Below are 12,744 nucleotides of genomic sequence, written 5' to 3' on the forward strand. Positions count from 1 at the left end.
ATAGGGAAGGGGAACTTAGAAAGAACTGTATAACCATCCCATAGAAAAGTCCTACACAATTGTGTAATCCTTTGCATAATACCTTTGGGAAATATCACTACTTGAGCCTAATAAGTGTGCAAGCTCATAGGAATATAGTTAACCAATAGAGCCCTAGCAGCATAAGATAAATTTCTACTAGTCCGGCAATGCAACCTAGCCATCATCTTGTCAATAAGCACATCAAAATCACTAGCCTTAAGCCTTCTAGCATTCAAAGGAATCTCGAGATATATGAAGGGAGTGATACCTTTAACAACACCCGAGTACTGCAAGATCTCCTATGGACTGTCTTATTGTTAGTGTTTTCTTGTTAGCTATACCAATACATATAGCTGTCTTATTGTTAGTGCTTTCTTCAAGGCCAAAGCAAAGCTCAAAAGCTTCAAAATAAGCAAGGAAATAGAAACTCTATCACCATTAGAGAATATCATTACGTCATCAAACAATAAAGATTAAATGATTGAGAGCCAACTGATTGTAACTCTGACAAAACTTGAACTTCCTCATCATTCGTGAGGACTTTATCCATTTTAATTAGGTGTTACGGATGTTTAGTTGCTCAATTTATTTTAGATCTTTTGCAAAAAAAAAAAAAAAAAAAAAAAAATTGAAATTTTAAATCTAGAAAATAATTAAATAAAATAATCAAATCCTTAAGCGGTTGCGCCTAATTAGATAGGAAATAAAAAATTATTTCACGAGCTTTAAATTTTCGCACATATTTGAGAACTTATTAGAATCAAACTCGTGAGTATTGAGTTTTGACCGGCAACGACTTTCTTAATTGAAACTTAATATAGTTGGGAGGGGCTAACTTCTTATAATGTGTTATGTGCTTGACATATGTTTTATGTGACATGACCACATGAGTTACTGCATTTTGCGATTATTTGATATATAATTGGATTTATTTGAACAAAGTTAATTGCAAAGCACTAATTCTAACTTATTAATTGGATTTATTGCAAAGATAAAATTAACAAAATTGCAAAGATAGGGTTAACAAGACTGGATCTTTGATGCATGTACATGAGGCGAAGCATTGAGGCAAACCTAGCTCATGCGAAGCTTGAGGCTATTTATGAATATCTTTAATTACATAAGAATATCATTACAGAGTACTTATCTTGTCATAAGAAAAGTTAGAACCAGTATCCTATCTCCATTTACTTATTAAACTAGTGTGTGACCTGTGCTTTGCCCTTTGAATAATTTTATTTTTATATTAGACGCTTTAAAAAACTTATTAATTTTTTTAATGTGGGTAAATTAGAATACAATGATAATAATAATTTATTTTGGATTTATTTTGGTTTTTATTTTACATTCTAATACGTGTATGTATTTTATATATAAATTTGGATTAATAGAGTAAGAATTAATTCTAGCTAAGATGGTAATACATGTGGTTTCCATTCAATGAGGTTTATAGTATAGATATTTGTAATTGCATATTAATGCAGAAATAAAAACTTTAAGCAATTGTAATATCAAACTTCCTCCGCGTTTATTTATTTTCAACACCTTTTTTTTTTCATTATCCACATGATTTTTCTCATCTTAGCTTTTTGGTGTTTCATGTGCTCCCTTTGTTCACTTATAATTTTCATGTATTTGTATTTTTTAGGATATTCTTGTTACTAATATTTCAAATACTTTCTCCATTTAACTAGTATTACACTCTCTTCCCTCCTATTTATGGAGTGTTTTTCTTAAAAATAAATTTTAATTTAATGTTTTGCTCTATCTCATTTCCCGTCTTTCATTAAACGAGTATCTTTCATTTAATAAATTTTCAATAATTGTGATTATTACCTTTTTTTTTTTCATGTCATAAAGAAAAACGTATCAATATCAATTAATGTAATTTTCCAGTCAACTTATGTGAAATGAATCTCTCTAATATGTCTGAAATAAAACAATTTGAAAACTGAAATATATAAGAGTATTTTTAACAGAAAAATATAATCACGTGAAATCTAATTATACATCTTCCATTGAAAAGTTGGACAAACTAACCAACTATTCTATGATCCTCTCATCTCTTCCAAATCTTGTCCATGGTTTTCATTACAAAAGGATACAACATTACTTTATTACAGCAAGTGAATCCAAAAGAGTGTCAAAATTCCACTCTCCTAAAAAATTTCAGACTATCTCATCCCTCCATTTCACCATCCTCCTTTTACCTGCAAAAACACCAAAAAAAGTCGCACCTTTTTTTATCCTCCTACAATAATCCCCCATTTCTCAACAAAGTCTTCCCCTTTTACTTGAATTATTTTAATCAAAACCCATTACACTTTCTTAGCTATTTCACTTCAATCAATTGTTAATTATTGCAATTGGGTTGTATTTAATTTTTATTTTGGTGGCCTTATTTTACAGTTCATAATTTGGGTGTTGATATTTGGTATAAGATAATCAATTCCGCGTATCCTTGCCGTGTCGATTTTCTCCCCCTTTTCTCTTTTCATCACTTGCACTTTGTCTTTTTTGTCGACTTCAGTCATTTTCAGATCTAATTTCTGACTCCTGTCTTCCTCATTTTGTTGGCGGGTAATTTTATTACTCATCCAATTTATGTTATCCTCTTATTTTTTGCAATTTTCTGGAATTTTTTTATTTATTCTGAATCATATAATATAATTTCTGGGATTTTTGGTACTGAATTATATTTTAATTTCTGGGTTTTTGATTCTAAATCATATTGTAATTTCTGGGTTTTTGATTCTGAATCATATGGTATAATTTCTGGGTTTTTTCAGATCTCCAGAAAATTCAATTTGGTAGGTACAACCTATATTTTGAATTTCATCATATGATTGGTAGAAGAAAGAAGAAAAATTGGTGAATTTTTTTTGAGGAATTTGAAGGGGTTGTTTGGCTGAAAATGGCGACAAGAGAAGAATCGAGAAGACAGAATAATCAACAGCATGAACTTATACCACTAGCTGCATTAATTAGTAGAGAATTGAAGAGTGAGAAGATGGAAAAACCATCTGTTAGCTATGGTTATGCTGAGAAAGCTAAGAAAGGGGAGGATTATTACTTGGTTAAAACTGATTGTCAGAGAGTTCCTGGCAATTCTGCTTCAACATTTTCAGTTTTTGCTGTATGTGATCTAACTTTATTTTCATTTACATTTTTGTTTTGGATTTGGGTATAAACAGTTATTGTTAGCAATTGAGTTCCTTTGTTTTTGCTGTTTTTGAGTTTTTGTTGATAAACAATTGTTATTCATTTGTTGTTTTTGCTTCATTTTGATTTTTAAGTTTTCATGTATTAATGGTAGTGTTATGGCTGTTATTATTTTGATTCTTTTTGTTTATGGTTATGTAATACTCCGAATTATATTTGCAAATATTAGAATGATGTAACCAAAAATGAAGAAAAATAAATAAATAGAATGATACTGGATGGGCCTTTTTAGATAGATGCTATAGTTTGTTGGGGATTTTGGTGTGTGTTGATCTAGTCTCGAGATTTAATTTAATAGGGATTTTTAATAATCTGACCGATTCCAGATCTATATGTTTACTAGTCTGAATTTAACTAGGGAATAAGTTTTCAATTTTGACTGCAATTTTCCTTTATCATAATCTGAATTTATGCTGGTTTAGGGCATGTTCATAATTTTATCCATTTACTTGGAATCGTCAAAATTGTAATCTCTTATTGCTCTTGGCTGATTTTCAGATTTTTGATGGGCATCATGGAAATGCTGCTGCCATATACGCTAGGGATAACATACTGAATCATGTTTTAGCTGCGATGCCTCGAGAGCTTGGTCGTGATGAATGGCTTCACGCCTTACCTAGAGCACTAGTCGCTGGATTTGTCAAAACTGACAAGGAATTCCAGCTTAAAGGTAATTAACCTGCTTTTTTTCTGTAACATTAGGTGTACCACTGATTGGTGGATGACTGGATGCTTCATTCCGGCATTTCCGGGTGTCTTAAGTGATTTCATCTTCACTTTGTTATCAGGGAAAACTTCAGGAACCACAGCCACTTTTGTAATTGTAGACAGATGGACAGTTACTGTTGCATGTGTTGGTGATTCCCGCTGTGTATTAGATGTACAGGGAGGTGCAGTTTCAGATTTATCTGTTGACCATAGGCTGGAAGACAATGAGGAAGAGTACGTTTCTGTCCTTTAACCCTATCTTATTTGCAACTATTCATTTCTCTTTCTTTCATAATACTCCCTCCGTATTTATTTTAAGTGAACCGTTTTGACCTTTTGCATTATTCATCTAATCTACTTTGACTAATGTAAGTGATTTATCTATAAGACTATATAGTCTTGTGGTACTTGTTATAACTTTTACTTGTTGATAATTAAAAATATGATTGGTCAAAGTTTTGCATTGGCATACTGCATACGTGTCCAGAAGAAATGTTTCACTTAAAAAAAATATGGAGGGACTATAATTGTAAATTAATATTACTTAGCTGCATACATAATATAACTGTAAATTTAACTGCAGGAGGCAGCGTGTAATTGCTAGTGGTGGTGAAGTTGGGAGGCTAAGCATTGTTGGAGGTGTAGAGGTGAGATGTCAGCCTTGTGCAGTCTACTGAGCATCTCTTTTGTGCTCCTGTTGATACTTATGCTGAACTTTTTTTCAAATCAAGTATGATGTCTTGACAAGTATACTTTGGACAGATTGGGCCTCTCCGTTGCTGGCCAGGGGGTTTGTGCCTTTCTAGGTCAATTGGAGATGTGGATGTGGGAGAATTTATAGTTCCAATTCCACATGTCAAACAAGTTAAGGTATCTTCACCACCCTTTTTTCTTTTTTTTTTGGTTGTCTATATTTAGTAGCAAAAATAGTTTTTGTTTGACAGTCTAGTAACGTTGTATCTAGATTAATAATTTTGGTATGTGTTGCTATGAATTAAAGCTATCAAGTGTTGGTGGGAGACTTATAATCGCATCAGATGGCGTTTGGGATGCTTTATCATCGGAGATGGCTGCAAAATCATGTCGTGGTTTGCCAGCTGATCTTGCTGCCAGGCAAGTTGTCAAGGTAATGCAAATTCTTATACATGCTTCATTTTCTCAGTTTACTTGAGAAGCATGCATTTGTGTTAGAATATGCATGGTCATAATCTATCTCCTTGAGGATATTGTATCTACACAAGAATTAAAAGCTGGCAATCTTCCAGGTTACTTGATAACCTAAAATGTTGATATTACTGTCATTTATGTGTTTTTTCTCATCATTGGTGAATAGGAAACCCTAAGGACAAAGGGACTCAAGGATGACACAACGTGCGTAGTTGTTGACATAATCCCACCTGAAAATGCTTTGCCACTATTGCCACCTCCTAAAAAGCAGAGCAAACTTAAAGCTTTATATTTCTGGAAGAAACTCCTTAACTATACAAACAAATCATCGAAGAAGTTATCTCCTTTAATTATTGTGGAAGAGCTATTTGAAGAAGGATCAGCTATGCTTGCAGAAAGGTCAGTATCATTTTTCCTTGGTCTGTGAGTTATTAATTCAGCTACCAAATTTTTTCAGCTTTCTAGTTAGGTAAGCTTGTTTAAATCTTTGGTGGTTTAAGTTTAACGAGGTAAATGAGAAGCAGTGTGTTCAACAGTTAATCTACTAGTTCTTGAGTAAGGTTAGAGAATATTTAGCATCCTAAGTTGTAGTTTATGTAAATTGATTGGCTGTATTATTTTTGTGTTTTATCGCACCTTGAAACTGCTATACCATGAATTCGTGATGCACACTGGGAATTCAAGTGTAAAAAGTGAGCATTTATACAGGATTAATCCTTTATACTTCATTGTACAATTGGATTTCCTGCATTCTGTTTTTGACTTCTTCAATAGTCTCTTAACAGCTTGATTGCAAACTTTTCAATGATATGATTTTTTGGGATGGAATTTGAGTATTTGACTTGGTGCCTCCAAGCAGAATAGTGGAAACTGATACTTCCTATTCCACTGAACTTGAATTTCTGTCATGCTATGTTTAAATGTTTAGTGTTGTTATGCCAGTTAGTTTTGTTGGTGGAGAACTAGGTGATAGTGCGCCTGTTGGACTAGAGCTCTATGGATCCTCTTCTAATGTGATTAGATTGCTGTTTAGTAATTTATAATAAACGTTTAAACATTAAGACATGTTAGTCAAATCAAGGTGAATATGGAATTATCTGAGAGTTGATTACTTATTGGGACAAAACAGATGGTGGATATTCCATTAATTGTCTTATCAAGGTTTTACTCTTTTGTTAGTTTCTCCGTGGCTTCGCAGAGGAATTTACTTTCAATATTGTTATTTAGGCATATCTCCTAGTGGTGTCTTTTTTGTAAATATGCAACTTTAAAATAAATTCAGGAAATATAAGGGCTATCAATACTTGCCATTTAGCCTTGTCAATAAACATAAGTAAAACTCTCTCTACCCCCATATTAATGTCTCATTTAAACCAAAAACATTGCCCTAAATAAAAGGCCCGTTTCACCTTTTTATTCACTTTTTGATAATTTAAACCATTGTTTTATTTTCTTTATTAACTTTTACTCAAATAAACAAACCCCACTGTCTTTTTTTTTTTTTTTTTTTTTTTTTTTTTTTTTTTTTTATATTCACCTTTAATCAACCAAATCTCAGTATCTTACTCCCTCCGTCCCATAATTTGGTGCCTATTTCTCAAAAAACACGGTAATTAAGGAGAATGGTGGAAGTAGAGGAATATTCTATTGAAAATATAAAAAAGTAGAGAATATTGTATGGGAATAATAAAAAGTATAGAATATTGTATGAAAAAAAGAAAAAGTAAGTAATGATTTTTTGGGTACATGTGCATTTTATATGAAAAAGATAAAAAGTAAGTAATGATTATAGGTTATTTTTAGATACTGGCACAACATTTTGGGACACCAAAAAAGGAATACAGGCACGAAATTATGGGACGGAGGGAGTATTTCTTTATTCACCAATCTAGAAAACGTGTGCACACGGCAAATAAGATTTATTCAATGATACAATTAATGATAATTGCTCCCTTATCAATGTACCTATTTATTATTATCATTAATCTTCTTCCAAAAATAGATTAATACTAGGGCCAATAAGTTCAGTAAGTTTAGATGAGGGAAAATCAAGTGAACAGAATAACGCTCTTAGTAATTGGCAATTTATCTTTGGTAATGCCCTTGAATTCTTTATGGTAAGATACTGAGAACTTGCTTTTTTTTAATTACGAGCTAATGCTATGATGATTATATGATATGATACATGGTTGCTTCTTTTTTTTTTTTTTTTTTTTTTTTTTTTTTTTTTTCCTGGGAATTAAGCATCATGGATTGTTTTAGGAATGAATGTTAACTCGTTAAATATTAAGATTAGTTAGAATTTCTTATTAATTAAATGCTATATAGGATGAAGATGGTTGAAATGTCTTTATACCTTTTGTTCTTTCTGCTAATTAGGCTTACTTTTTAATTTAAATTGGCGGCCTCTTATTCTTTTGGCTTCCAAGAAGAAAAAAAAATCATTGCATGGCCAATTAGGCAAGTTGTGCCTTCCTGTAGTCATTTAATGATGCAATAGATGCTCTGTGTAGGATCAGTTCTTGCTCTGCTGTATTTGCCATCCCTACTGACTCTTCACTGGCTCCTTTGTCTTTTTGACTGGGAGAGAGAGAGAGAGAGAGAGAGAGAGAGAGGAGGGGGGGGGGGGGGGGGGGGGGGGGGGGGGGGGGGGGAGGGGTTGGGTTGGTGGTTGCCTTTTAGGCATTTACAATTTTGGATTCAAGTATGATTTATTTGGCTTGAACAATGCTTCAAATCATGGCATTTGGTGCTATCATAATATAACTAGGAGCATAATAATTAAGAAAGATGGACGGGTTTATGCAACCTGATGTACTGGGTAACCTTGGGCCGTGTTTGATTTTCCTTTCAGTGGTTTCGCATTCCTATCTTTCTGCTTCAGGAAAATATGTATTCTTTCATGTCAACTTAAAGCAATCCAATTTTTATTGCTCTAGTGCTCTCGTACTGCCACAAATGTCTTTCTTGCCTTTTATCCTAGCTGCACTATCTTCATGCTCATTTTAGTTGCGATCTTTCTAGCAACTTTTCATTTGCAGATTGACAAATGCAGATAAAGATAAAGATTACAACAATATACTCTCTTTACAGTGATCTGTGTCGATTGAGTAAAATGTACATTGGCAGAGCATATAATGTGTTGACAATTCTTTCTTTGTCTTGACTATATTGTGAAACCAAAATTGACGTATATGCTGAAATTGATTGATAATTTAGAGGATGTGCTTTCAGTGAAGGTGGGAGGCACTTTTCATTCTGTTAGCACATGAGAAGCTATAAGACTTTACTACCAACATAATCAGTCTGATATACCTAACTATTTTAGGTACTTGATTATTCCTATGTTATGGCCCCTTAACAGCTATTGTTTTGGCCTTTTGGGGAACATAGCAACTAAATCATCCTGTGTATTAAATTAGGCAGATATTGTTTTATAAATATTTTTTCTGACTTCTGTGTATATAAGTATATAACCCACTTCTTGTTTGTATTTCATAAGATATTCACTGTCTAAGGTAACGATGATGGAAGAACACCATGCATGTTTGTTGGCAAGGGCTGATTGATTATTATGAGGTCTATTCTTCTAGTTGATACAGTCCTAGAGTTTTTCTGTATCATTCTTTGACAAATTTATGGACAATCGATAATTTTGGTTTTAATTTTAATTTTAATTTTTTTAGTTGAGGACTTGAGGTGGCTAGTTGGATAGTCTGTGGCTGGTATCTAGTCGTGGTGGGTGTTCTGGCAGTGACTGTTTGGTGAGAGTGCAAAGAGGGCGGGAATATGGTCTTTTAATGGTGTATTTTGTCATTCAGGGGTCTTCATTTGTTTTTTATTTTTATTTTATTTTTTTTCATACGCAATTAGTAATCGTGTTTTGATCTCACTTTTCTTGCTTGTTTTGTACTGTGGTATTGAATTTATGTAATTCTGCATGATAAAAGCCATTGACAATAACATGGGACATTCCATGCTTTTCCAAACTCGTGACCACTAACTACACATAACCTTGTGCCAAACTGGCTATTAGCGTCATATTAAGTTCTTTATAGTCAGAACACACTTTTTTTTTCATACGCTGTTAAGTACACTCATTCTTCTCGTTACAGTCACTTGTGCCACCTGTTTTTGCTTGATTCTTGCTAATGGATCACTCTGATCTAATGTATTTCTTGCTTTTTTGGCTTTTAGATTGGGAAACGGTGATTCCTCTGCTCAATCAGCCTCTGGTTTCAATTGTGCTATATGCCAAGTTGACCTTGCTGCAAATGAAGGCATCTCAGTCCATGCTGGTTCCATTTTCTCCACCTGCAGCAAGCCTTGGCAAGGTCCTTTCCTCTGTGGTGATTGCCGAAACAAGAAAGATGCCATGGAAGGAAAACGCCCTAGCGGTCTCAAAATTATGTAATCCATATTCTCTCCAACGTTATTAGTTGTTATACCTACCATTCAATTCTTTTAATTCTTAATTCATTTGGTAGGCGATTCTTTTAGGTAGTAGTTAGCTTTAACTAGTACACCTAGTATATATGTAATCTTTAGAAATAATTGATTATTTAATTTAGTGTTCATTGGATGTAGTTATGGTTATAGAATCAATCTAGATGAGATTTCAGGTTGAACTTTTGTGTTCAGCTATGCTAAAAGCCTAAAGGCTTAATACTCTATATGTACATAGATTCTATGGTACAAGTGCTAATCTGCATTATTATCATTCTTTAATATTAATTAATATTTCATTCTTAATTTTGTATTTTAGGCGTTGTTGATTCTTTGGAGGACTAGTCTTTTCTGATAATGAAAATCAAGAATATGAACTCGCCTGTTCCTTGCCGTGTTAAAATTTTCTGAGAATTATTCATTTCAATTTGGAAAAATTATTTTTAATAAAACCAATGTTGGATTATTGTTGAATAGTCCCTAATTTATAAGAAAAACTAGATGGAAGCCCGTGCAATGCACGGTTTTTTATACATAAATCTCATGAAAAGATTATTTTCTTAATTTAACCCTATAATTTTTTTTTTATTATTTTGCTTGTTAGAAAATGGATAATTTGTTTTATTTTTATGCAACTTATAATGCGACCTTAATTTACTAATATTAGTTATATGAAAATTATAAGTATGATAGATATTAGAATAAAATCATAATCCTGTTCATATTTTTTTAACCTATGATTCGTTTGTATGACGAAAACATGTTGTTCCACTATACATATATAGTTATAGAATCAATATTTTTCTTTCACAAACAATAACTTACACCACCATTATTCTTTTACTCCGTATCAACTTTGTACTATGAAAAATTAATAATATAAACCCAAAACTATAGGGTTAAAATAAAGACAGTGGGAGTAACAGTAAAAGATATGACTTTATAAATTTTTAAATAGTTAAATGAAATATATATATATACTACCAAGAGTGTTGCATTACTTAAAATTAATCTAATTGAATAAAGTTAAATCTTTATTATGAAATTTCATTATCATATGTCCTTAATAATAGAGTTATATGTATACACTACTACAATGATTTTTACAATAATAATATAGATATTCTACCAGAAACTATAATACACAAAATTTGATACCATAAGTAACATAATTAGATTAGGTAAAATAAAACAAAATATACATCTTATAAAATAATGAATAACAATCAATTTATTTTGTTTACCATCAGAAAGCCTTGATATACTTACATTATTTCCAATATTTTTTGTTAATCAACGAATTAGACCTGAAAAAAATTCACACCATGAAAAAGTGTAGATAAATAATATTCACATGTTTGTGTTTTTTGTATAGTATATATATATATATTGTCTATTTACAATTAAAAAAAAAAAAATTGCATTTTTGAGAGGATGTATACAAATCTTTAATATCATCCTATCTTATATATTTGTGGAGTAGCAAATAAATCTCTTAAAATTTTTTATCTAATCATGAAATGGGTTGCTAGATAAGATAAAAATTGAACATTATTGGTTTTTTTTTTTTTTTTTTTTTGAATAATATTGATAAAGACTGAACGCTAGTGTTATTTTTTTTTTGAAGAATATTGATTTTTTAAAAAAAAAAATTGAAGAATATTAGCTAATTATTAATAATTTATATTTCTTTTAAAATATTTTTTTTTTAAAAAAAAAATAATTGATTGAACGTCTTCTTAAAAACAAAATGAACATATATTTTCCTTTTTCAAATATTTAATTTTAAAGTGTTTGTATATAATAATTGTATAATTTATAGTTTTTTTTTTTTAATATAAATCCTAATATCAAATGATCATCTTTATTTTAGAAAAGATAATTTTTAGTTTTAAAATAATTTAAATCTTAATAAATCATCATTCATTGTTTTTACCTACGTGTCAAATTTTTTAAATTTCATTCGTCACTTTTACTAATATTAATAATTTAAATTTTAATAAATCATTATTCATCGTTTTTACCTACGTGTCGATTTTTTAAATTAATATGTAATAGGCATAATTTTTAGCCCGTGCGATGCATGATTTTTCATACATATATCTCAAGAAAAGATATTTCCTATATACTTTAAGTTTTTTTATTTTTTTATAATTATTTGATTTATTTTACAATTTAATAATTTCAGACAAAAAAAAAAATATTAATTCAATTAAAATGATATTTCCAATTACAAAAGTAATATTTTTTTAATGTAATTTATAATGCGACTTAATTTATTGTTGTTTTAAAAATTGTATTTTATTCGTTGTTGTTAGTTATATGACAATAATATGGTATCTTTAAAAAAAAAAAAAATTGTAAATAGTATATTTCATTGATTACATATTAGGATAAAATCTTTAATGTGAAAAGATAATAATTTTTTATTTTTAAAATAATTTAAATCCTAAATCATTATTCGTTGCTTTTTACACTTGAAATTAAACTCTCAAATCTATATATCATTTTGTATATTTCTTGTGATCTCTTGATCTCTAACAAATTATCTGTCTTTTCAAATTTTTAGACATAAAATGTTTAAAGAAGGTAAAGTTTTTTATTGCGTTATAAGTTTTAAATATTTTTTTATAAAAAAAAACATCTTATTAATCGGGTATTTAGATAAAACCATTAATTTCGTAAGATAATTTTTATTTTTTTTAATAATTTAAATCCTAATATCCCACGGTTTTTTATACATAAAATCTCAAAAATAATTTTTGTATTAGATCATACTCATAATATTTTTGAACATTAATAATAATAGTTATTAGATGTAATATTTTGATGTAAAAAACTTTGTATTAAAAAAAAATAAAATTCGATAGGATCACCAACTTTGTTCACACCGATATCTCTTCCATCTAATAAAAGTGGATAAATAAAACATGTTATCAAAACTAAAATTTATATAAAATTAATCTTTATAGTCTTATAAAATATGTTTTTTTTTATAAAATAAAATTAATCTTTATAGTCTTATAAGATTAGATTAGATTTATCTGGACTAGATGACCGGTGATAATATGTTTTTTTTTATAAAAAAAAAAAACAAATATGAATTTATGATCTTGTTTTCGTCTTTGCAGAAGATGACACTCTAAACAATGACCCTCCAACTTGATTAGTCCGTAAGTA

At 30.2% G+C, this 12,744-nt stretch overlaps 1 protein-coding gene across 1 annotated transcript; it reads left to right on the forward strand.

The window, feature by feature from the left end:
• The first annotated feature begins 2,127 nt into the window (after window positions 1–2,127).
• On the forward strand, window positions 2,128–9,695 carry LOC110715359 (probable protein phosphatase 2C 15). The gene is made up of 9 exons (XM_021893928.1): window positions 2,128–2,601; window positions 2,811–3,157; window positions 3,742–3,913; window positions 4,032–4,185; window positions 4,535–4,598; window positions 4,714–4,821; window positions 4,952–5,077; window positions 5,285–5,517; window positions 9,316–9,695. The coding sequence occupies exons 2-9, from the start codon at window positions 2,936–2,938 to the stop codon at window positions 9,530–9,532; spliced, it is 1,296 nt and encodes a 431-aa protein (XP_021749620.1). The 5' UTR covers window positions 2,128–2,601; window positions 2,811–2,935; the 3' UTR covers window positions 9,533–9,695.
• The last annotated feature ends 3,049 nt before the right edge of the window (window positions 9,696–12,744 follow it).

The sequence above is a fragment of the Chenopodium quinoa genome, unplaced genomic scaffold, assembly GCF_001683475.1.
Source record: "Chenopodium quinoa cultivar QQ74 unplaced genomic scaffold, ASM168347v1, whole genome shotgun sequence".
Lineage (NCBI taxonomy): Eukaryota > Viridiplantae > Streptophyta > Magnoliopsida > Caryophyllales > Amaranthaceae > Chenopodium > Chenopodium quinoa.